The sequence below is a fragment of the Monodon monoceros genome, unplaced genomic scaffold (genome assembly GCF_005190385.1).
Source record: "Monodon monoceros isolate NGI ecotype Baffin Bay Population unplaced genomic scaffold, NGI_Narwhal_1 Super_Scaffold_22, whole genome shotgun sequence".
Classification (NCBI taxonomy): domain Eukaryota; kingdom Metazoa; phylum Chordata; class Mammalia; order Artiodactyla; family Monodontidae; genus Monodon; species Monodon monoceros.
The window spans coordinates 112,498,180-112,524,846 of NW_021703779.1; the positions used below are offsets into that span (position 1 = coordinate 112,498,180).

Consider the following 26,667-nt stretch of genomic DNA (forward strand, 5'->3'; position numbering starts at 1 on the left):
ACGGTATTTGTCTTTCTCTTTCTGACTTACTTCACTCTGTATGACAGTCTCTAGGTCCATCCACCTCACTACAAATAACTCAATTTCATTTCTTTTATGGCTGAGTAATATTCCATTGTATATATGTGCCACATCTTCTTTATCCATTCATCTGTCGATGCACACTTAGGTTGCTTCCATGTCCTGGCTATTGTAAATAGAGCTGCAGTGAACATTGTGGTACATGACTCTTTTTGAATTATGGTTTTCTCAGGGTATATGCCCAGTAGTGTGATTGCTGGGCCGTATGATAGCTCTATTTTAGTCTTTTAAGGAACCTCCATACTCCCATTCTTTTTATAGTAAATGTCTTCTGAAATAAGCCTGATGACAATGTTTAGCAGATACATTAGTACTTCACCTTAGAGGACCTGGCATAATCTTTTGCCCCTCAAAATAGGATTTTTTTTCCTGCATATGAAAGTAATACATGTTTTTTAAAAAAACAAATCAATATTGACTTCACACATCGTGCCGAGCGAGTGCCTGTGCACTATGTGCTGCTGGAGCTTACCTGTGGGCATGTCCCAGTCCACCTGCCTGAGTCGCTGCCAGGCTCCTGGCCACGTGCTCCAAGCGGAAGCGGTGCACAGCTACTACCAGTCTGACATGATGGTACTTGAAATTCCACCGAAGTCTGGAAAACTCAGAGCTCTTGGGACTGAAAGAGAGATGACGTGAACCTCAAATTTCTTAGAATATAATTATCAATTCTGTGAATAATAAATGTATCTTAAGTATATATTTTAAAAATTTATTGAAAACCAAGCTACTTGTCCTTGAGCACCTAATACAGTGCTGACTGAAGGAGGAGGTACTCAATAGATATTAACTGATGCAGTGAGATTTAATTATGGTTTGACCAGTATTTCTTGCAAACTGCCAGAGTTCACGTCATCAGCTTCTTGAATGTGATTTGGAAGATACTTAGTCTTGAATGTCATGTGAGACAGTATTAGAATTGTGGTTTGTGTCTTTGAATAAGCTTTAAATATAATGCTGAGTGGGAATTATAAATCAACTATAATTTTTTTAAAAAGTGAAATTGGCAGTGGGAAAAAAAAAAAAGAAGTCAAAGTGTAGAAAGTGGCAGGTCCCCACTTCTTACAGTTGACTATTGTTTGGTATATCCTTCCATACCCACCCTTTCTTTCTTCCTCTCTCCCTCTCCTCTTTTTTTAACTTTTTGTATTAAAATTTTTTTGTTTGTAGATTTGGTTTTAATATATCATAAAATTTCCCCATACTTTTCACATATATGTATAAAAACACATACTACCACAAATAATTTATAAGAAAGACTTGATATTTTTAAAAAGCAATATGTACTCACTGAAGAAAATTTGGGATATATAGTACAAAGAGCTAAATAAAATCGCTGTAACTCCCCTCCCCAAGACAAAAGTTTTTTATGATTTTGTTATATTTTTTCTGTGTTTATAGGCCCATTATATAATTATAAAACTGTAATCATAGTACATTTTACCACCACAGGTACCACACCATCAGTGATATTAAACATTTTGCATTACAAGGACTGGACATATCAAGACGACCAATATGTGGTCCTACTCAAACAATCTTAGAGTATCTACTATGAAGGCATCTCATGAGTTGATTATAACAATCTCAGACTTCTAGAAGTTTGGATTTTTAAGGAATCACTTAGCTTTTTTGGTGATTTTTTTTTCCTACTGTGAGATGAGAGAGACTCTTTGGGTTTGAGGTGGGGAACAGCAGTTTTTCTTGCTCACTGTGATATTTTAACTTGCTAGACTACACTGTGTTAAGCATTTTTTACTAATTTTCAAACATTTGCAAAAGTCGGGAGAATAATACAATGGCTCCCCATATACTCATCACGCGTTTATAATATTGTCAAGATTTTGCCACATTTGTCTTAGCTCTTTAAAGTTTTTCTTTTACTCTGCTGAACTAAAGAAAATTTCATGTCATTTTACTTCTGTAATCTTAACTATTCATCTCTAAAACATGTGGTTGATTTCTTATATAACTAATTCATTATCATGCCTACGAAATTACAGAAAGTTCTTGATATCATACCTAAATTTCTGTGATAGGCTAAGGGTTCTAAACGTCTAAATCCAATCAAGTGTTTGTATCATGAAATGCTCTCACTGAAAACAGCCATATTTCTTTTTCAGATTAGTGATGATGAACCAGGTTATGACCTAGATTTATTTTGTATACCTAATCATTATGCTGAGGATTTGGAAAAGGTGTTTATTCCTCATGGACTAATTATGGACAGGTTAGTACGATGTTAAATTGAAATTTTGTTTTTTTCTTATATTAATTTCAAGTGTCAGCAACTGTTTTAAGTAGTTGATGTTTGAACATGAACTAGACCAGCTTGTCACATAATAGATGCTTTCTGTTTTAAAAGCCCTCTTGACAAAAACGGGAGGAAGGGAGAGCTTACTAATTACCCAGTATAAGTCATGGTATACTGGGAATCTGTAGGGAGTAGAATAAAGTAAATATTGAAGGGAGATTGGAAGAATGAACTCTAGGCACAAAGTCTTTGATTTCTCAACCCTGAACAGGGTAATGGACTGGGGCTGAATCACGGGAAGACAAGGTCAGATTTTGATGATTATGCACGTCTAGCTTGAAAATTTCCTGTTAAATGAATTGCAGTGAAAAACTTTACTTGTTATTTAAATGCTTGCCTTGTGTGTCTGGCTGTTGTTTTTATTTTAAAATTATAATATCAATATTATAACTCTATTCTAATATAGCTATATTCTAGAATTCTAAAATATTCTAACTATAGAGGCTTAAACAAGAAGAGTGAAGTTCTCTCAGCCTGCTGTACACATTTCCTCCCTATACATTGGCCATGTACATATACTATATATTTTAACACATGGGTATTACTATCACATAGGTCTAAAATTTATTGGGCATTTTTTCATATTAATACATCCAGAACTATCTCATATATTTTAAAGGTTGCATGGCATTCCATTTTCTGGCTGTACCATAATTGATTTAACCAGTTCCTTATTGATTAGGTGCAAGATGTCTCCATTATTTTGCTTTTGCAGATCATACTAGAAGGGAACATCGTTTTATAGATGTTTGGGCAGTTGCTCAAATTTATCCACGGGGAAATTTTGTGACAAGGGGAAGGTGTTTATTGAATGTTTTGATACTGCCAAATTATCCTCCAAAAAGTTTATGTTAATTTATACTCCCAGTGGTATATGAGAGTGCTCTTTCCTCACAATCTCTTCTAATATTGTATTATTGGAATTTGCTGGTTTGATAGGTGAAAATTGTATCTTATTTTAATTTGCGTTTTTAAAATTTATGATAGATGTAACAGTACACTTGGATTTGGAAGGTTTTTGAAATTTTTATCTTCACTTTATGAGCAAGGATATTATACTTCATGGGGGCAAAGGATGTGTTTTGTTGAAGTTTAATCTTTTTTTTTTTAATGCTTGGCTGAGCCTCGCAGCTTTCGGGATCTGAGTTTCCCAGACCAGGGATCGAACCTAGGGCCGCGGCAGTGAAAGTGCCGAGTCCTAACGACTGGACTGCCAGGGAATTCGAAGTTTAATCCTTAAGGGATGTTTGTTGTAAAGTTTAAATGTTCCTTTTATAATATAATTTAATTTCTATTAAATTCTTGATTTTATTTCTGTAGGACTGAACGGCTGGCTCGAGATGTGATGAAGGAAATGGGAGGCCATCACATCGTGGCCCTCTGTGTGCTCAAGGGGGGCTATAAATTCTTTGCTGACCTGCTGGATTACATCAAAGCACTGAACAGAAATAGTGATAGATCTATACCTATGACTGTAGATTTTATCAGACTGAAGAGCTACTGTGTAAGTATATTTAATGCATGTTTAAAATAAACGTGGCATTTTTATTATATGTCCTATATGTATGAGCTTTAACTGGTTATATATAAATTCCATTAGCTTATAACTTATACAACTAAAGAACCAAAATTGATCTACATAATAGATAAAAACAAAACCATATGAATTCAAATTAACATTAATTTGACATGAAGGACTATGTTTTGCTGAAATAAAAACAAAACAAAACAAAAAAACCCATGGCAACTGTAGGTTTTCCTGTATGTTTTTGAAGCTCTGCAGACTATACTTACATGTTCATTTTACTTGGTTAGAGTGAGAGTTTCTAATATATTCCCTAGTACTGTATATCCAAGTGAATATTGTCTTTTTCAAACTAGTCGCCTATACTTATTTTAAAGGTTCTTTGGTTTACTTTAGTTTTGTTTTGTTTTGGATTTTGAAAAACCCGTTTTCGGAATTGCTCTTGGGACTTGGGGGATATACTCTTTTGACTGTACTTACTGGTGGCAGATGTCCTCTCTGGAGCTAGATTGACTTGAGGGGGAGTCGTATTTGGAGTTAGGTGTGAGTAATAAGGTGGGTCAACAGTTGTCTCTTAGAAAGCGCGTATGGAGCGAGAGCATTAGCACATTGAAAAGACCACTTTTGAGTCACAGTCGCTTTGTCTGTGTCACACAATCTCAAATGCTTCAGAATATTGACACTTGTGTGGTGAACCAAAATCCAAGTCATCTTTACTCGTGAATTTCATCATCCACAATTTCTTTGATCGTGTGAATGTTTGATTTTTATTACTTCATACTGTTGCTTTTTTTCTGGTTGCGTGTTGTCATTGTAGTTCCTGAGAGTTACTCTTTTCCTTAAAAATAGGATTTTTCCTAGCTTCTTCAAGGATTAGAATAAATGTCTGATCTTTGCTCTTTCATGAATCAGTATTGTAGTGCATCTTTGTAGAAACTTGGCTTATGTTTACATTTTCATTGAGCATAAGACCACTTATCTACATTTAACTTTCAGCCTCCATTCTCTTCGTTAATCATCTATTTGACCCAAGTCTTTGACCTTTTCCCCATTTTCATCAGTCCTGTGGGTGATTGGACAGCCATTTAAGCATTATCATAGACATTTTCCCTATCCTGTTAAAACCCTTTGTGCTCATATATCATGACATTACTTCATACTCATAAGCTCCTTTTAACTTGTCTGAGTCTCACTTGAATTAAAGACTTGCTTAAATACAAAATTTGGATTTTTACTCAACAGAAGTTATTTATTTTGCTGGTTTACACTAAGATTTAATTCTAGGCAGTATAGCTGCCCAGGCTTTAATATGTTGTTGCTTAGAGGCAAAACATGGGCTTACAGTCCAGGGCTTGATTTCTCTGTTTGGTCTTCTTAAGCACCTCCCCCCCCACCCCCCACATGTGCACATAAAAATCAATTTTGTTACTTTATGACTTATACTTCATTGCTCTGGGGACTTGTGCAGAATGTCCTTTCTTTGAAAAGAAAGCTCATTAAAAAACTGAGAGGAGTTTAATATTTTTAAGAGTATTTTATAGTTATAGAGCAATTTTGAAGCGGTAGAAACACTTTGACATTTTAATTCCATTTTCTACTTTTAGTTTTTTTCCTGTTAGTTGTTTTTTATTTTTTTGTTTGTTTGTTTTTGGCCACGCTGCGTGGCATGCAGGATCTTAGTTCCCCAACCAGGGATCGAACCTGTGCCCCCTGCAGTGGAAGCGTGGAGTCTTAATAACCACTGGACCACCAGGGAAGTCCTAGTTTTTTTCCTATTAGTTTCAGATCTTAGAGGATTGTTAAGCTGAACTCCTCAACTGATAAAAAGCATTGGAACATTCAACATGATTAAAGCAAACATTTAGGTAAATTTTCACATAGAGAAAAAAATATCTGTTCTGTTTTATGTGAAATTCTGTGTAGATTTACTACTAAACAATAGAAATTAGGAAAACCATATACTTTCTGTTGATTTGAAGTAACATTTCTACCCTATTTAATAATTCATCAGCTTGTTGTGGAAGATATTCACATGTGCCTATAAAAAACAGGCAATTTAATTTGATATAATCATAAAATGGGAATTTAAAATTGCAGCATCAGTAACATTGATGTTAATGCAGTTTTACATGTTGATCTTGACCACTTTGAAACAGTGAATTAAACATTAACTGTTCTGTACTTATCCTAAAGAAATGCTCCATGAACTATTAAATGTTCCCAGAATCTATAAAGAGCCATAATAATATTAACACACCCCATCTAGTTTTTCTTCAGAATGAAAATTGTATTTTTCCGATTAAAAAATACATGTTTATTATAAAGAACATACAACCATGGAAAGTTATAAAGGAATTAAGTCACCCTAAATTCCACTACCACTTTCATTTCTAATATTTTGAAGAATTTTCTGTGTATACACACTCACATTATAGTTTACATACTCTTAGAGTAGCTAGGCAGAATTTTATTTGCTTAGTGCCTACTTGACAGATTGCCTGGGGATTCCAAATACCATGTTTCATTAAATCTTAGATAGCACTGATTTTAAGATTTACCACTATTTTTTGTACTGCTAAGAAAGAAGACGCTGTCAGTTATTGTTGTAAGTTGCTGTCGATTGTAATATGTCAGTTTCAGGGGTATTAAAATGTGAATGTACATCTTAGAACAATAAAATGTAGTACTATATATTCAATGACTTTTCTATCCCTAAGGCTCTGTGATATTAAAAAAAGACACAGTTGATAAGTGTGCAAATGTATTTTCTCTGTTGTGAGTTCAGTTTTGCAGTGAATTTTTTTTTTACTAAAATAGTTTAATTTAAAAAAAAATGAGGAAGTCTCGAGAGGGAAAGTTGTCCAACAAGTAAATTTTTTGTGGGAATATTTTTTGTGGGCCCTAAGCAAAGGAGAAATTAACCTGATTTATGGTGTGTCCAGACTAAATGGCTTACGTTAAAATGAAATTCTTCTTAGAATTTTATTTTATTTATTTTTCATTATTATTATTTTTAAAATATTTATTTATTTATTTATTTGGTTGTGTCGGGTTTTAGTTGCAGCAGGCGGGCTCCTTAGTTGCAGCATGCATGTGGGATCTAGTTCCCAGTCCAGGGATCGAACCCAGGCTCCCTGCATTGGGAGTGTAGAGTCTTAACCACTGCACCATCAGGCAAGTCCCTCTTCTTAGGATTTTAAATCTTGCAGAAAACTTTTGAGTTATGAATTATTATCTCCATGTACATTTGAGAACAATGAGGGGCAGAGGGATTAAGTGACTTGCCCAGGATCATACAAGTCTTCAATTTGAACACAGGCCTTTAATTCTGTGCAGAACTGAGAGTCTTATTTGGGAAAACTTTTAACTGACTTGGATCCTCTAATATGGGCTTCCTGTTATTTCTTCAGAAGTTTTGCATGCAAACAATTCATTTTGCCAGCTATGGGATTTTTCCTCAGTTAGGGTCAAGGTTCAGAAAGCTATAAGTTTCAGTCTTAATCTTGCAAGTCACTTGATTAGTAGCTTGATTAGGCTCTCTGTTTAGTATGTCAAAGGTACAAATTACTTTACAGCAATTTGTTATTTGTAAGAAGCTGACTTTTTGAGTGAGCTTGTTGAAGAAAAATGCAGAAAATATTGGAGTGGTTTCTTAAAGTGTCTCTTCTAAGAAGAGGTCAGCAGCTTTTTTGGTCTGACACTTTTCTCTGTATGTATTTAGTCAATTGCTTTAAGGTATGCTTTTTTCTCCAGAACAGTTGAAGTTAAATGTAAATGTACCACTTTGATGTTGACACTAGATAGTCTAAAGCTTATCTTCTGTAAATCTATCTATTTATATAAAGGAAGTGAAGTGATTTATGCCTTTCTCCTGCTTATTGAACTAAGACCATAGATGTGGATGGAGAAAAGAATTTGTTCAGTTTAAATTGGCAGGAATGGGGATGTGTACTGTCCATGGTATAAGGAAACACTAACAGAACTAGAGTCAAAAGTATACTTTCTAACTCTTGCCTGTGGATTTTCACTGTGATGTAGTCCTCGTCGGACAACTTAGGTTTTATGTAAGCACTCTGATTAGTAGAACATGAAGGTACTGGTCAGGTTTGGCCCCATGAAACCGCAACTTCTATTTTTAAAAAAAATCAAGGAGGGACTTTCCTGGTGGCGCAGTGGTTAAGGATCCGCCTGCCAATGCAGGAGACATGGGTTCGAGCCCTGGTCTGGAAAGATCCCACATGCCGTGGAGCAACTAAGCCCATGGGCCACAACTACCGAGTCTGCGCTCTAGAGCCCGCGAGCCACAACTACTAAGCCTGCGTGCCACAACTACTGAAGCCCGTGTGCCTAGAGCCCGTGCTCTGCAACAAGAGAAGCTACGCAATGAGGGGCCCGTGCACCACAACGAAGAGTAGCCCCCGCTCACCACAACTAGAGAAAGCCCGCACACAGCAATGAAGACCCAACACAGCCATAAATAAATAAACAAATTTTTTAAAATTAAGGAAATTGATTAATTCACTCAGCAAACATATTACCACCTGTTGTATGCAAGGTACTGTCTTTTAGGCCATGAAGAGTGGTTCTATTGAACATGTTTATCAGATCCTAGTCCCAAACCAGACATGGAATGAAAAACAAGAAGACAGGTTGCAATAACTTCTGAAGGTTTGAAAACAGTGTACTTGAAAATACCAGATATTAAATATCAGCACTCACACTTCCATCTTTTCTGGTACCCTGTTGTACTAAATGATATCTTTGATGTGTGTAGAGCAATGCTGACCAACAGAACTTTCTGTGATGATGGAAACGTTCTGTGTCTGTGTTGTCTAGTACGGAGCCACTAGCCACATGTGACTGTGAGGCTGTGAAATATATCTCGTGCAACGGAGGATCTGGTGTTTTTTTCAGGGCCACACTGCGCGGCATGTTGAATCTTAGTTTCCCGACCAGGGATTGAACCCGTGCCCTCTGCAGTGGAAGCGGATTCGTAACCACTGGACCCCCAGGGAAGTCCCTGAATTTTTAGTTTTATTTAATTTTAAATAATGTGGTTAGTGGTTATTATATTGGATAGTGCAGGATTAGATGATCTATAAGGGCCCTGCTTCATCAGCATCATTTTAAAAACTGATAATAGCTTCTTTTTCCTTTAAAGCAACATTTTAAGTTTAAAATGACAGGTAAATAAATTGACTTATTACCTGGGCATATATCCTTCCAGACTTATTATTTTCTGCATATATTTTTAGAAAATTGGATATCTGCCGTTTTTCACCTGAGGTGCAGTCTACCTCTAAAAGTTCATGATTCTAATATTCTCACTTTTGTTGATATTTGATCAGGGTACAGGAGAACAGTTAAAGGACACAGAGGATGGTTGAAATTATGATGTGAAGAGAAAATATGATTGAGTGTGGTGGACTTGGGACCTAGCTGGTTGTAGAAGGAACAGTTGTTTCCCCATAACTCCATTCTAGGGTCCTAAAGAATGATCTGAAGTTCACTGCAAAAAGGAAGGCACATATTGCTAAGCCACTAAGTGCTAAGGCTGGACTTCCTACCTCAGTAATACTCCTAGTCTCACCCTCTTGGGAGCCCAGTTTTGGTGATTAACCTCTCTGCATTCTCTTCTTATGGTCTCAACCTGTTTGTTCCAAGCCGTTCTTTTGCAGCCCACTCATTAACGTGTTTTCACACAGCTTTCTCTCCTCTTTTCCTATACCAAGCTTCAGTTCTTGTTGCTACCTGGAGGTTTGCACAATTTTTAGGGATAGACAAATAAGAAAGTTCCTTCCTATTTCCCTTCTCTTTTTTTCACGTAGACTCGAGAAAAGGTAGATAAAATGGAAACACAGACACGGAGGGTATGTATTTGGTAGACCCAAAGAGCTTCTCTGGGGATTTTATGTAGTTGACAGTGACATTCTGAGTTAAGGACAGATTGGGCTCTCCCATGCCAGTCCCATCATCTCCTTAAAGATGAAGCACGTAAGAGTCACTCAGTAATGAAATGCAGCAGGGATACAGTGGGAAGCTTGTCATAGACAGGAAGGGAGGGAGCAAGGGAAAATCCTCTGGTGGGGTAATTGATTCATGGGTGCCATTTGTATGCAATTTGGGCACTTATACCTGTATTCTAGCACAGTGGACTGTAACATTTTTCTTAAATGAATCTTCTGTATTACCCTTCATTTAAAAGGTGGCTGTGTTTCCAGAAAAAGGAACCCCAAAGCTAAAACCCTTGGGGCGAACGGAAATATGGAGATTTAGATCTAGTGCAGCAGCAGTGTCTTGCGTGCTTGTAGTTCTCTTGTCTCTTACCCTCTCACGATCGCCTTTGGATCACAGGGTTTTTTCCATACTTTTCAGTTCTCAGATCTTTACTCCTTTTCTCTGTAAAAAAAAAGGGTCAATTGAAGTCGACTGTAATACCAAATTTATACAGAAGATGTCGCTATTTAACTTGATTTACTGTGTAAATCGTTTACTACTGTGATTCGCTCTCATTGAAAGCTTCAGGTTTCATATGGTTTTTTTTTTTTTTTTTTTTTTGCTATTAATTCTCTGTCTTTGAAACTCTAGGTTTTAAGTTAGTTAGAATAAGAGGTGTCCGAAATTTCCTTAAGATGAGAAGTAATATGCAAGAGTTTTTTGATACTGGTAGTCATACTTATGTATCTTACGTTTAGTTTGCAACACTGTATACTGTTGGCCCATTTGTGATTTTCAAAAATAACACTCCATAAAATACGGACACATATATAGAAGTGTATGACAAAATTAGAAGTACAGGCGCACCACGTTTTATTGCGCTTCACTTTTCTTTAAGTAATTTTTTAAAATATTTATTTATTGGCTGTGTCGGGTCTTAGTTGTGGCATGCAGGATCTTTCACACTGCGTGGGCTCTGTAGTTGTGGCACACAGGCTTAGTTGCCCTGCGGCATGTGGGATCTTAGCTCCCCAACCAGGGATCGAACTGGTGCCCTCTGCATTGCAAGATGGATTCTTAACCACTGGACCACCAGGGGAGTCCCTATTGCACTTCACTTTATTGTGCTTTGCAGATACTGCATTTTTTATAAATTGAAGGTTTGAGGCAGTTTTGGGTCAAGCAAGTCTATTGATGCCATTTTTCCAGCAGCACTTGCTCTCTTTATGTCTCTGTGTCACATTTTGGTAATTCTCGCAATAGGTCAAACTTTTTCATTATTATTATATTTGTTATGGTGATCTGTGATTAGTGATCTTTGATGTTACCATTACAAAAAGATTAAGACTCACTGAAGGCTCACATGATGGTTAGCATTTTTATTTTTTATCTATTTATTTATTTATTTGGGGTGGGGTGGGGTTTTACCATAGTTTCATGTTTTATTTTTAAAGAAACTGCTGAAATGTTTTCCAGAGTGGCTGTACCATTCTACGTTCACATAAACAAAGTATAAGTGATCCAGTTTCTCTGCATCCTCCACAGTATTTGACGTCACTATTTTATTTTATTTTTAAATTAATTTTTATTGGAGTATAGTTGATTTACAATGTTGCGTTAGTTTTTGCTGTACAACAAAGAGAATCAGTCATACATATACATATATCCACTCTTTTTTAGATTCTTTTCCCATATAGGCCATTACAGAATATTGAGTAGAGTTCTTTGTGCCATACAGTAGGTCCTTATTAGTTATCTATTTTATATATAGTAGTGTGTGTATGTCAATCCCAATCTCCCAATTTATCCCCGCCCCTTTCCCCCTGGTAACCATGTTTGTTTTCTACATTTGTAACTCTATTTCCGTTTTGTAAGTAGGTTCGTTTGTACCATTTTTTTAGATTACACATATAAACAATAGCATTTTTTTAGCAATAAAGTATTTTTAAATTAAGGTATTGTACATTGTTTTTTTAGACATAATGCTGTTGCACACTTAATAGACTACAGTACAGTGCAAACATAACTTTTATGTCCACTGGGAAACCAAAAAATTCCTGTGACTTGCTGTATTGTGACACTCACTTTATCGTGATGATCTGCAACCAAACCCGAAATATCTGAGGTATGCCTATATATAAAAGTAGAAAGTCTTCTTATCCCTTCTCACTACTCAGAGGTAATTGCAGTTAGAAGCTTTTTAAAAATGCTGAACAGAAATGGTTCCGTAGGCAACACATTGCTCTATAACTTGGTGTTTTTAGTTACCATTGTTCATGTCAGTGTGTATAGATTATCAGATTCTTTGTTGTTGTTGTTGTTTTTTTTTTGCGGCACGCGGGCCTCTCATTGCCGTGGCCCCTCCCGCCGCGGAGCACAGGCTCTGGACACGCAGGCTCAGCGGCCACGGCTCACGGGCCCAGCCGCTCCACCGCACGCGGGATCCTCCCAGAGTGGGGCACGAACCTGCGTCCCCTGCATCGACAGGTGGACTCCCAACCACTGTGCCATCAGGGAAGCCCTATCAGATTTTTTTTAATAGCTCCACAGTATTACATTGTGTGGATGAACTTAATTTAAATAGTTCCCTGTTAATAAACATGCTGGTTGTCTCCAATTTTTGTTTCTTATAACAGTTGATACAGTGAACATCCTTGTATGTACCTTTGCACACTTGTGTTTTTGTAGCTTTGATTCCTGGAAGTGGGATTGCTGGGGCAAATGGCATGCGTGTTTACAATTTTAATAGGTATGGCTATATATTTTTCGAAGGACAGTGTACTGATTTATACTCTCACCACCAACAAGGGTGCTTGTTTCCTGTCACTCTTGCCAAAATATATATATTGCCAGTGTGAATGAGTGAACAGTAGAATCATGTTGTTTATTTGTTTCTCAGATATCATTTTATATGTTATGACATTCTTTTCTGTGAATTACCTACTCGTGTTCATTCTCCATTTCTCTGTTGGATTCTTATTGTTGGAGCCCAATGTATAATAGAAATACTCGTTACAGATCTTTTCTTTCAGTTTAGGTTCATGTCATGCCTAAGTTTTTACCTTTCTGAGAATGTGAAAATATTCTACGTTTTCTTCTGGTTTGCTTATGGCTTTATTTTTTACGTTTAGATTTTAATCCATCTGGAATTTATTTTTGTGTATGCTGTGAGGTAGGGATCATACTTTATTTTTTTCCCAAATGGATTACTAGTTGATGAAACACCATTTATTGAATAATTCATCTTTTTCCTACTGACTTGAAATACCATCTTTATCATATACTAAATCCTCATATATTTCTGGGTCTGTTTCTGGGCTCTATTCTGTTCCTTGATCTCTTTGTCTGTTACTGTGCTGGTACAGCACCATTGTAATTGCCACAGCTTTGGTATGGTTTGCTCTCTGGTAGGGCAAGTCTAAGCTGTTTCATTCACCTGCTCTTTCACTCCAGTTTTCTGTCTTGAATCCAGCACAGCAAATTATGATCATTATCACCACCAACTACAGTGGGTGTGGAGCATTCCCTTTTGAAACTCTTTTAAGGGTTTCTACTAGATTCTGTGATAGCATAAAACTGGGAGCCTAAGAGGTATGCTTTAAAGGACTACTGATCAGACCTGATTTCCCAGACTGTGCTGAAGATGACCTGGGCCTGAGCTAGACTTTTGAGGGAAATATCTTTGGAGTCAAGTGTGATATAGACGAGACCCTACAACTTGATTGACTCATGGGAATGGTCCAGGGCCAGAACCAGACACCTGTCATGCTAATAACTTCTTTCGTGGTTCAGAAATTACTGAGACTGAAGATGGGTGGCCTCTGTAATACTGCCCACTCAAAAATGGGTGTACCCCATTTTTAGGACTCTTTGAAGCATCAAATCAGTAATGACCAATTAGAAATTCTTAATTTTTACTAATCTCTAGTTGAAAGTTACCTAGTATTCATTTCTAGAGACATAATTCTTACAGTTTGTATCATTTAGACTATCATAATGCTATGACATTAGATAGCTAACTTCTTAAATCTTCTAGTTCGCGTTTGATAATTTGAAATGTGTGTGTATACATGGAAAGATATACATACATATTTATCTTTTTTTTTTTAACTAGAATGACCAGTCAACAGGTGACATAAAAGTAATTGGTGGAGATGATCTCTCAACTTTAACTGGAAAGGTATGTATCTTGAAGGGGAAGAAAAAAACATTCCATACCAAGTCAATTAGTAACACTGTGCTTTCAATCCATCACCAAGAGGCAGTTTAGATAGTTATTTATGCACTCAAACAAGGGTTATTTAACCCTTGGAAACAACCTAAGTTAGATACCTTTCTCTAGGTCATATAGCAAAGAGGCAGCAAAATCCAAGATTAAACGTCAAGTCTGTGTTGCCAAGTACTGCTGGTATGCTTCTGTGGGGATCTAATTTGGGATCCTTCAAAAAAATATATGGGGGAAAAGACAGTCTTCTTTTTAAAAAGAGATAGCACATAGTTTCTTAAAAGATAGAGAAACAGTATAATGTAGTGACTGAAAGTGTGGGTTCTAGAGCTGGAGAGCTTTGGTTCAAAGCCTGGCTCAGTACCTCGTAGCTATGTGATCTTGGGCAGGTTATTTAACCTCTCGTCTCCCATATGATGCTACCGGCAGTCATCTCAGTGAGTTAAGAGGATTGAGTGATATAATGCATGTAGAGCTCTTAAAACAGTTTCTGGTAGTTAGAACACTTAGTATGTTATAACATACTGTTATTTTAAGGAATCCCAAAAAAGAGTTTAAAATACATCAAAATTCTTCCAGCATAGACATTTCGCTGAGATAATAGAGCTATTAAAATACTCGAATATTTACAATATTATTCTTCAGATACACTGAAATGGTTTTTGAGTAACCAATGATAAATGATGGAATGCTTTTTTTTTTTTTGCAGCTGCCAGTTACTTTTTTGCTCATAGACACAGTGCCAGATATAAAGGCATAATCTCATAAAAGCTTCACAAGAATCCTCTTGAGGTAGATATTATCATCCCCATTTTACAGATCAGGAGACTAAGACTCAGCAAGGTTGAAAGACTTGTCCAAAGTCACACTGCCAGTTAAGTGGTAGAGCTTGAATTTAAATGCAGGTCTATCTGGCTCCAAAGCTCTTTTCTTCCTCTGGTTTTTAGATTTTAATGTTTATAGCTTACTTCACTGAGTATCTGTAAGGCGACTTTAACATGCAACACTTGTGTCAAATTCTATGGTCCCATATCAGGGTCGTGCCAAACTAATGTTGTCTTCCTCAACATCTTTTGAAAACTTCAAAGGAGAAATTATAATCTGTTGACTCTTTTCCCTTCCTGCCAGACCTATCCTCCTTCCCTTTCAGCGTGCTTTGCCCATATTTAGAAGTCATTTGAAGCCCTTACTCCTATAATCAGTTTTTAGTGCTGGAAGGGACCTAGCCTTCAAAGCTCTCTGTGATTCCATTTGACCTTGCCTTTCCCACCTAATGGCTCTGTCCCACTACATAGCTCTGTGATCTTAAAAGGTCTCTGCTTCTAAAATAACTTTCTTTTCATGATAGTCACAGTAAGCACATTTATTGTGGAAAAAAAACAAGACGCAGAAGTTGGGTGAAGTTGTTTCTTGGTGGTGAGATTATGGATTATTTAGACGTTCTATTTCAGTTTATCTCTGGCAGATACTGTGTGTGTGCAGATACATATATATATGAATAGTTTTCCCCTTTTTTCCAGTTATGGTTGAGAATATGGGCTTTGGACCCTGAAAACCCCTCTTCAAATCTATCCTCTACCACTTGACTATTTTTATGACTTCAGGCAAGTCATTTGACCTCTGAACCTCATTTTTTTCATTTATTAAGTAAGGATGTAGCTATTTGATGTAAACTAAGCTCTCGGTAACGGTAGCAATTCTCATTCTTTTATTTTTTAAACATTAATGACATCATACTCTGGATACTATAATTTTGTGTGGCAAATATTTAATCTCTCAGCCTCATAGTAGTAAAAGTCTTTGATTATGATTTAGACAAGGTTTTGCAGCTACTTAGTATTATAGGCAAGACTAGAATCCAGTTTCTTTGTCTCATAATTCAGTGCTCTTTTCAGACTATAATTCCATCCCATGGTGCAAATTGCTGCATCAGTGAGCCAAAGTCACTGATGGGAAAATGTCCTTCAGATGTGCTAGCTGGGTTAGAGAAAATGCTGAGAAAGAACCACATGGTAGGTGGTGAAACAATTATTTGGTCCATTAATTGATTACAGTTGGCCCTTGAACAACATGGGTTTGACCTATGTGGGTCCACTTATATGCAAATTTTTTCAATAAATCCTTACTACACGATCTGTGGCTGGTTGAATCTGTGAATACGGAGGAACTGTGGATATGGAGGGCTGACTGTAAAGTTATATGTGGATTTTCAACTGTGTGGAGGGTCAGTGTCCCTAGTCCCCTTGTTGTTCAAGCATCAACTGTATATTCAATTTTCCTGAAGATTTAGGTTACAATATCTTTTGAAAAGAGAGAAATTAGTTGTGATATGAGGAAAGGAGTAAATTGCATATGAACTATGGTAGTAATATAATGTACATTATAAAATGCATGCAGTTATAAAATTATAGATTACATAAGGTAAGGTTTAAAAAAAGTTCTAATCTTTCTTTCTTTCAACCCAGTGGATCTTGTGTGCCCTACCTTGATAACCACTGACTTAGAAGAGTATATAGAACATTAAAATTCTGATGCTTGTAGGTATGTGATAGAGAAATGAGAACTACAAATAAGCAATATAACATGAATCTTCTTGTGACAATGATTATAACCAGTATGTGAAATGCTGCCTCATTCCCAGGAATAGACATAGGACTCTTCTCTACCTCGGAGGTAATTGTTAGATGGTATTTTCTCTAAGCGTTCTAACAGCTATAAAATTCTGAGAGGTAGAAATTGGGGTAAGGGTTTATGGTGGGAGGAAGCATTGGTATCTTTTAGTTTAGTCCAAGAATATGAACACATCCAGAAAATGCAGATCAATTTCAGCCTACTGAGAAAATGCATTTTGAATTGGATTCCATATGGTAAGTTAAATGCATGATTTTGGAGTTATTGTACAAATTATGGTTTTGAATGTTAGAGTTGGAATACACATATTAGTTGAAGTCCCTCATTTTCCACATGGGAAACTGAGGCCCAGAGACATTTCGTGACTTGCCCAAGATTAGACCTCCGTTTAAGTAATGAAAACTCTTAAAAAATGAACATATGGGTCAAATTTTATTTTTAAAAATTCCACTGCAGTGAAAATTTTATATTAAAGAGTTCCAAATCCCAACAGATGGCCCATTTGTTTAAATCAGAGTTCAATATAGTAAAGTAGCTTAAAGCAAGAATTTGGATAAATCCTTAGAGTTTGTTATGATGTGACTTGAATTATAATTGGAAACACTGTCTGATTCATTGTACTGATTTTCATTTCTCTTTTTCTTCCAGAATGTCTTGATTGTTGAAGTAAGTTTTACATACTTTTAATATAGTGTTTATGATTTTCTAACTTGGTATGCACAGTCCTAGAGGTAACCCAGGGAAAGAAATTCCTTTTCATCAGTTTTAATGGTGGGCTTGTGTTATAAGGGAGTGAGATTGTTTTTTTTCTAAGAAATATTTAGTAATTTACTTTTACCGGATAGTGGAAACATTTTGGCATATTTCTTACCCCTCTCTTTTTGGCTTGAAATATTTTTGTTCCTTTTAAAGTTACACATATCATTCCCATCCATGCTTTTTATGCTTCTATTGCGTATATATAACCATATACAAAATATATTTTTTGATAATTTATATAGTGCTACACTGTATATATTCTCTCTTGCAGCTTGTTATTCTCACTTAAAATTGGTTTTGAGGTTATTCATGTTGAAACATATAGAGTTAGTTGACCTTAAAATCCTTCATAGCATTTCAGTGTACAAATCAACCTATTTATTGCCCTACAAATAGGGAGTTTGCTTCCAATTTTTCTTACTACAACAGGGCTGCTAAGAGCATCCTTTTGCGTTGTCCTGTGTGCATGTGTGTGAGTTCCCTCTGGATACAGGCACTTAGAAGTGGAATGACTGGATTTTCGAATTTGTACGTTTTCAATTTTACTATTGTTGCCAAATTACTCATCGAAGTACTTTATATTCCCACCAATAGAATGAGTTCTTACTCTTTTATGTAAAATGGTGTAAGGCTTAAGAGCAACAGTAACCCCTGATTCACTTTTTGTTGTTACCAAGGTTTTTAGAAACTTTAGCTCATAGATTAAAAAATAAATAACACTCTTTTCACAGGGTTTGTGTACATGAGTATCCCTGGGAACTGGTTGCTTTTTTAAAAATGCAGATTCACTAATTCCACTTCAGATTGCTTCATTTTGTCTGCAGTAATGCCACCTAACAAATTACCACAGACTAAGCCGCTTAAAACAACACACACTGATTATCTCAGTTTTCAGGTGTCTGGACTCGAATACAGGGTAGCTGCCGGGTCCTCTGCCCCAGGTCTCATCAGGCTGAATCAAGGCTGGGGTTCCTATCTCACCTGTGACTCATGGTACTCTTCCAAATTCATTCAGGTTGTTGGCAGAACTGAGTTCCTGTGGTTGCAGGACTGAGGGCCCCATTTTCTTGCTAGGCTGTCCTCATGTCCTAGCACATGGCCCTCTCATATGACAGCTGACTTCTTCAAAACCAGCAGAATCTCTCTCCAGGCTGCTACAGCTGTCTTGTGTAACACAACCTACTGACAACCCCATCATTTCGCAAGTCCCACTCACACTCAGGGAGTGGGGGATTATTCTGAGTGTGTACACCAGGAGGCAGGAGTCCTGGGGGCCATCAGAATTCTGTCTACCACAGCCCAGAAATCTGCATTTTTCACAAATCCCCAGCCCTGATGTTTCTGATGACTTACAGCCCCACTTTGTGAACGCTGCTTTATACCATCTGTAGAGAATATTTTCATTGAAGAGCATTAGGGTTATGGTTTAAGAAATGTTTTCCCAATTAGAGATAGGTTTTTTTTGAATAATGTCCTACTTTTGACTAAATAGCTAAGATTCACTTTCATGTAAAGTAATTCTATATGGTAAAACTTTAATACTTTGGATACTTTTAAGGTGGTATAAAGCAGTGTTTCTTGGTGTGGTCTCTTAACCACCTGCATCCGAGAGTTGGAGCATCCTGATCTTGAGTTTATAAAAAAAAATCTAATATCTTTTATAATGAAGGGCAGCACCACAACTCTCTAATAAAATATGTGTGTACATACTTGCATATATATACTTAAATTAGCTGTCATTGATCTCTTGGTGCCTATAAAATCCAGCCCTGAGGACTGGCATTCCTACTGCTTGCTGAGAGCCAGATGACTTACAGATTCCAGAATATCTCAGTATGAATTGTGGTGAGAATCACTGCACCGAAAAAAAATGGCATTATTCCAGTTATACATGGGATTTTGTTTTTTTGTGTTTATATGATGACTGAATTTAAAGGTACGATAGTTTTATTTACCATTTAAATGTCTTTTCTTTTTTTAAAGGATATAATTGACACTGGCAAAACAATGCAGACCTTGCTTTCCTTGGTCAAGCAGCATAATCCAAAGATGGTCAAGGTTGCAAGGTATGTAAATAACATTTTGACATAGGATACTTTCTTCATTTGAAAAAAGATTAATTGCTTCTTTGTAAGGGTAAATTTTCTTATCTCCAAAAAGTAATATAATCTCAAGTAAGACTCAGTAAGTGTCCTTTGTAAATAATTTGTCGTGTGTTAAAGCCTTTCAGTGCAGTCACCTTATTGCCCAATGTTATTACTCTTTGGTTTTTCACCAATCTAATAGTGATATCAAAGTTGTCCTGGGTAACATGGCAGAGGATTTGGGGCCTCTTTGCAAAACTGAGACCAAGGATCCCAAAGACGGGTTAGGAGGTGGTAGGAAGGAGTGGGCCCTGGAGATCCTGAGCTCCTGGAATTGAGTGATGTAGTGGTCCTGTGTGATGCATCTTGTTTTGTAGCCACGTTGAAAATGTACAATGCCTGCTTCCTTTCTTCTAAGCCAGCCTCACTTCCTGGTCCTACCTATGCTGTTTGGCTTATTAGTTCTACCTGTGTTTATCCCTAATTATAGTTTCACTCCCCAACAACTCAGAGGTAGACTATTATTCCCACTTCACAGGTGGGGATACCAAGGCATAGGGAATTATCCAGAGGCACAGAGCTGGATCACTATAGAGGTAAAATTTGAACCCAGGCAACCTGGCTCAGAGTTCATGCCTTACTATTTTTTTTGTCAGGTGACGTCCCTGGATGTTTTGGGTTTTTTTTTTCTTTTTAATTTTTGACCAATCTGCAATTTTTATGTAGGGGTCAGATAATGATCTAACTTTTATTTCCTAAACGATTAACTGGTTTTTATAAACCCCTTTTAAAGGATCAAAGTATTTGTCGAACATCTTTGAATCAGAGTAAGCCTTCTACTGAGTCGTGTGTCAGCAGTTTGTCCTTTGGGGCTTTTCTGATAGCTGGTGCCAGTGTATCATCAGTGAGTTTTTACTTTAAATGGATTTGGGACAGGCATGATGAGAGTGTAGAAATGATGCATTCTAGGGCACTAAGCAGTTTCCTGCAGACCAATCAGTGCATTTGCTCATTTCTCTACATGCTTTCAGGGTTTTTAAAATGTCAACCTACTGTGGCATATACTCCTCCAGATATTCTTGTGTGCCTCTTTCCTGGAGTATGCTGTGAAACTGAGATAGACTGCCTCACGAGAGAGATACTTCCTGTAGCTGGAGGTGTGAGGGTCATTAGTGATGGGGCTGTGGCCCAAGTGGGTTGTTTCTCAACCTTCTTTTCCTAATCCCTTCCTTGCCATTAAATTTAATATCACAGATATATTGTGTATCTTTTTATGTAATGTATGTGTATCTGTGCTTTATACCTAAAAAGATTAAGTACAAAGCAGGGTTAAGAATGACTAGAAAGCTTTTTAACTTAAAAGTTAAATTAAAAAACCATTAACTGACAGGCATGTCAAGTGCTGCAGCCACTTTGGAAAACAGTTTGGCAGTTTCTTAAGAAACTAAACCTGTAACTGCCATACAACTCCAGCAGCTGCACTCTGGGCATTTCTCCCAGAGAAATGAGAACTTACATCCGCGCAAAAACCCGTGTGTGAACGTTCATGGCAGCTTCATTTGCAATAGCCCCAGACTGGAAAGAGCCAAAATGTCTTTTGGTAGGTGACTGGTTAAACAAACTGTGGTCCACCCTACCATGGAATCCTACTCAGCACTAAAAAGGAACAAACTGCTGATGCACACGACCTGGAGGAACTCAACGGAGCTGTGCCAATAAAAGCCAATCTCAAAAGGGTAAATACTGTATGATCCCATTTATACAACCTTCTTTTTTTTTTTTTTGCGGTGCACGGGCCTCTCACTGTTGTGGCCTCTCCCGTTGCGGAGCACAGGCTCCGGATGCGCAGGCTCAGCGGCTATGGCTCACGGGCCCAGCCGCTCTGCGGCATGTGGGATCTTCCCAGACCAGGGCACGAACCTGTATCCCCTGCATCGGCAGGCGGACTCTCAACCACTGCGCCACCAGGGAAGCCCCTATACTACCTTCTTAAAGTGACAGAATGATAGGAATGGAGAACAGATTAGTGGTTGCCAGGGGTTAGGGGGTGGTGGGTGGCTGTGACTATAAATAAAGAGGTAGCAAGAGAAAGCCGTGTGTGATGGAAAGTTCTGTATCCTGATTGTGGTGGTGGTTACACGAATCCACACGTGTGATACGATTGCGTAGAATTACACACATATAAATATGAGCACAGAAAGCTGATGAAATTTGGATAAGGTCAGTCCACCAATGTCCATGTCCTGGTTGTGGTAATCTACTACAGTTATGTGACATGTTCACTGGAGGAAACCGGAGAGAGGGCACACGGGCGCTCTGTGCTTTTTTCTTGGCTACTTCCTATGAATCTGCAATTATTTCAAAATAATTCATTGAGATCTATAGGAATATGAGGTGCCGAGTTCCCCTGAACTCTTAGTACAGCTTTCACTGAGTTTAATGATACCTTTTTTGGATTGTTCCTGAATGAGTTCAGGTAGATGGAAGGGGTTTTGCTGCGATTGGTTTGTTATTTTCTTTCTAAATGGATCCCGAGTCTAAGTGTGTCCTCTAATTACTGGAAGGAGAATCTCAAGGGACTTGCCTGGACTACGATCCCTTGGAGGCTAAGGCTTAGGCCAGTGCTTCTCAACTTTGGCTGCACATTGGTATCATCTGAGAGTTTAAAAAACAAAACATAACCTACATCTGTGTCCCATCCCCAGCGATTCTGATGTAATTGGTGAGGGGTATGGCCCGGGTATCTGAGTTTTATATATTTTTTAAGGTTCCCACATGATTCCAATGTGCAGCGAAGGTTGAGAATCACTTTAGGTCCTTTCCAGCCCTTTTAATATACTTATCTAGGAAGTTATGAAATCTTGTTTTATTGGGACTGCCCTTATCATATGTAAAGGCTTTCAGAGCACCATTACAGGTTTTTTAATGGCTGAAAAATTTCAGCAGGCAGCACTTGGATTATGAAATTAGCTTTCGTTAGAGTTGACACATCCTACCTGCAGTTTCTGCTCTCAAAAACAAATAGTAGCTCCTTTAGCATGCTACTTCTTTTTTAAGCTAACATTCCTCTTTGTAAGCTATTTACTACAAGTCTTGAAAGGTGATGCTCACCTCTCCCACACCATTTGTGGCTTAGGGATTGTTTTCCAGGGATTTTGGACTGAAAGCCTTTACTTGTCATCTTTGCTCGTTGGCATTCCCCACCCGTTCATCCTCCCCAAGTAGCTGCCCTTTGATGGGCATGTGGGTAGTCAGGGGGCAGCTCTCAGAACAGTCCATCGTGTTCCAGGTGAAGATCAATCGAGGGCCTCATCTATAGTGTGAACTCATTGCTGCCCCTGCCCAGGGAGCCCTGTGATTTAGCTCTCTCCATTTCAGAGTGTTTCTTTGGGTTTGTTAAAACTGACCATAGTATTCTAAACTGCAGATGAAACCGTGTTGCAAACCATGAATATTCTCTTTTGTAATGCCCTGCAGTGTCTCCGTGTGTCACATGTCACATTTTATAATTAACAGCTTGCTGGTGAAAAGGACCCCGCGAAGTGTTGGATATAGACCAGACTGTAAGTGAAATACTTTGTCAATCATTTAACCAGCTTTAACCCAACAAGTTTTATATAAAATGGTTTAGAGTCACTTTAGAGAATGTTTGCACGTATTAGATTTGAAAGTGATGTTTTCTGTATCTAAATGATGTGATTCTTTTTAGTTGTTGGATTTGAAATTCCAGACAAGTTTGTTGTAGGATATGCCCTTGACTATAATGAATACTTCAGGGATTTGAATGTAAGTAATGCTTCTTTTCCTCATTCTCATTTTTCAGAACCCATATAAAAATTTATAAAAGGGAAGAATTGTTTTCTCTTTCCAGCACCTCATAATTTGAACAGACTGATGGTTCCCATTAGTCACATAAAGATGTAGTCAAGTACAGACGTCCTTAAAGCTGTAACTTGGCCAGGCTAGGGTAACACTTCTTGCTGGCTAAACAGTTGAACAGGTTTAATATACAGTAACTGTCCCATTATTATTTCAGATGATAGATGTGGTCATAAGTAAGCGAGAAATGAACTAGTTTAAGTCTTTTAATTCACTCTCCTTCAAATACCCACCACCTCCTCTGGAAGCAGGGGTGCCGAGAATGCGTTTGTGAACGCGGGTGAGGAAGATGAGGAAGGCCGTTTGTTTTGTAAAAACCCCTGCAGCAGAATACTGTTCATAGAAGACATGCCAAGTACTGTTGTCGCCTTTCACTTCACAGTATACTTTTCTAATGTGAATCTCTGGATTTTTATTTTATAGCATGTTTGTGTCATTAGCGAAACTGGAAAAGCAAAATACAAAGCCTAAGATGAGAGTTCAAGTTGAGTTTGGAAACATCTGGAGTCCCCTTGAAGTCACCAGGAAAATGATCAGATGTTCTAGTTCTGTGGCCAGCTGCTTAGTAGAGCTTATTGCATGTATCTTCTAAGAATTTTATCCGTTCTGTATTTTAGAAAGGTCAGTTGCTGCATTCCCTAACTCTTTATTTGCACTATGAGCCTATAGAGTATCAGTTCCCTTTGGATGGATTGTTGTTTGACTTGTGAATGAAAAATCTCTTAAACCACACCACTAATGAATGAAAATATTGAAATTGTATCTGTAAGAAACATTGAAAGAGGAGAATATATTAGTTTTTTAATTGGTATTTTAATTTTTATATATTCAGGAAAGAACAGAAGTGATTGAATATTGTTAATTATACCACTGTGTGTTTAGAAAAGAAGCAGTCAGTTTCATATCAGTGACAGCATTTAGAGGTATTGTTATGTCGGATAAACCATATGTCCTGGAGTTATTTTAGTAGGTTTCAGTAGTATTAACTGTATTTTCCCGCTTGTTCAGATTATTTCCGGAGAATCTTTGTCAACAGTTCCTTTTAAATACAGGTCAATATGTTCTAAAAACCTACCACTTTTTGAAGTCTTCAATGTAAAAATTCTTAAAATAAAGGCTGTCTCTTTAAAAGAAACTATGCATACCTGTTATTTCTCTACAAATTAACCTAGTGTAGTTTTCTGTTGGTTACCTTTTCCTTGTCTGTTAAATTTCAGTAGCTAGTTTAATTGTAATCTTTACCAAGCAGAGCAAATAATGATTATCTGGTAGAATGGGTTGGTGGAGCTAGTGAGATTCTTACCTACTTCAGAGACCTCAGATTTTAGACACATGGTATATAGTTTATTACATTTTCTGATGCTAAAATAACATGGCTCTCTCTTGGAATTCTGTTAAATTGCTTCCATCGCAACCTCACCTGCAGTTCAGCAGTTTTTCACACATACACTGTTACCTTCTTTGGGTAGAGAATACTCTATCGACTAAAGAACAACAACAAAACCTTTTGTTTTCTGGGAGCAGGCAGAAAAGTTTTAAGCCAAAACTCTTCATTGCTTCTCTGCTCCAGGTAAGGTATGGACTAGTAACCTTGCAGGCCATCCAGCTATATTTATGCCTTACAAAGTCTGCTGTAATTCCCAGCAGCAAAACAGGGAACTTTAAATGATACTAAATAATAATTTGCTATAGTCCTAGAACTTCCTAGTTTACAAAAAGTTTTCCCTTTTGTTATCTCATTTGATCTTGGTGCCCTCTGAGGCTGAGGTGGGTGTTACCCCGTGTGAGTGTAGCATCCAGGGTAACTCCGCTTCCTCTCCTCAGCACACCACCTCACTGGGCTCTCCCGGGCCACCCTACTCACCACTGCACCCCGCCTCCGACTGCGGACCCTCCTCACCCTCTTCTCAGTTGCACTTACCACCTTCTCTTAGGTCGAACCGTATGAAATTACCATTTTTGTAGGTCAAAATAGTTGGCAGTTGGCAATTTTGAGTGGTATAATCTAATAACATGCAGTATAATTTACATTTGTATTTGTTGCTCACTGTTTGTCTCTTCTTTTCATGTCCTCTAGAATGTACGCTCCATATAAGGAGGGCAAGACTTGCTTCATTTCATTGTAGTATAGAGGGAAGGGAGGAGGGGCATGATAAGGGGAGGAGATTAAGAGGTTCAAGCTACTATGTATAAAATAAAGGAGGGCAAGAATTTTTATCTGTCTTGTTCACTGAGGTGTATACCTAGTGCCTCAAAGGTAGTAGCAGCTCAGATGATGGTTGTTGAATGAATGAATAGCTAAGAGTTCTGGGTTAGACTGTCCTGACCATTGCTTATTAGCTATGTGACATTGAGTTACTTAACTTTGGAACCTGTTTTCTCAACTGATTCATGGGGATAATGCTGTCTCCTTCACAGGCTTACTGTAAGGATTCACTATATGGGAGAGTACAGGTGCAACACGACAGCGGCCTGGGGCTTAGCAAGTGCTCCATAAACGTAAGTCGCTGCTGAGAAAAATGAATGTTTCGAGAAGATAGGTGCATGGCTAGTAAGTGTCAGGGATTAAACCAAGATCGGTCTGATTGTTGGTACAATATCATGAAGAAGCTGAACTATTTCCCCTTCTGACTTGTGCAGACTCTTTAGTTTGTGGTTCTGTTTTAGCTGGTTGACAAACCCAGCAAGAAACCCAGGTAACAGCCAGGAAGGAAAGGCCTGCTGAAGCTCACACACTTTTAAGAATATTGTGCAGACAGACTTGACTTAACCTGCTTTTGGGGCGTACAGTTCTAACAATTTTATTTCTTTAACCAATTTTCAACAGATCAGATATAGTCCGTTTATAAGGTAGGGGAGGGGAGATACTGACAGGAATAGCAGTAATTTGTAGGATAGCAGTCTGTCAAGGTGGAGGAAAAGTATTCAAAAGAAAAAAGCTGTAGCCTTCTGGGGCCGTGTAGTCATTGAGGATTGGCGCAAATGGTCATAAATGTCACACTCCAGTAATCCCTCAGGGCTGCTCTTTCATTACAACCCCTTACAATAGGGATGTTCATAAGAAAGGAAAATGAAATTTCATTTGCTTGATTTTAGGAGCTAGGACAACGTGGACCCTGTTTTAGGAGTATTACCACCCAGGGGAATGTTGATGCTTAAAGAAGAAGCACACCTTAGCAACCTGGAAAATTCATGTGTCGAACCCTTCATATGTTCCCATTTTGTGAATGCT

The 26,667-nt window shown here is 37.7% G+C and overlaps 1 protein-coding gene across 1 annotated transcript in view; it reads left to right on the forward strand.

The window, feature by feature from the left end:
• HPRT1 (hypoxanthine phosphoribosyltransferase 1) overlaps window positions 1–24,570 on the forward strand; it is a 31,983-nt gene extending 7,413 nt beyond the window's left edge. Inside the window, exons 2-9 of the mRNA XM_029241439.1 lie at window positions 2,205–2,311; window positions 3,716–3,899; window positions 13,972–14,037; window positions 17,362–17,379; window positions 19,456–19,538; window positions 23,073–23,119; window positions 23,266–23,342; window positions 23,859–24,570. Coding sequence (XP_029097272.1) covers window positions 2,205–2,311; window positions 3,716–3,899; window positions 13,972–14,037; window positions 17,362–17,379; window positions 19,456–19,538; window positions 23,073–23,119; window positions 23,266–23,342; window positions 23,859–23,906 — 630 coding nt within the window. The 3' untranslated portion in view covers window positions 23,907–24,570. The remainder of the gene's footprint in view (window positions 1–2,204; window positions 2,312–3,715; window positions 3,900–13,971; window positions 14,038–17,361; window positions 17,380–19,455; window positions 19,539–23,072; window positions 23,120–23,265; window positions 23,343–23,858) is intronic.
• Window positions 24,571–26,667: the final 2,097 nt, after the last annotated feature.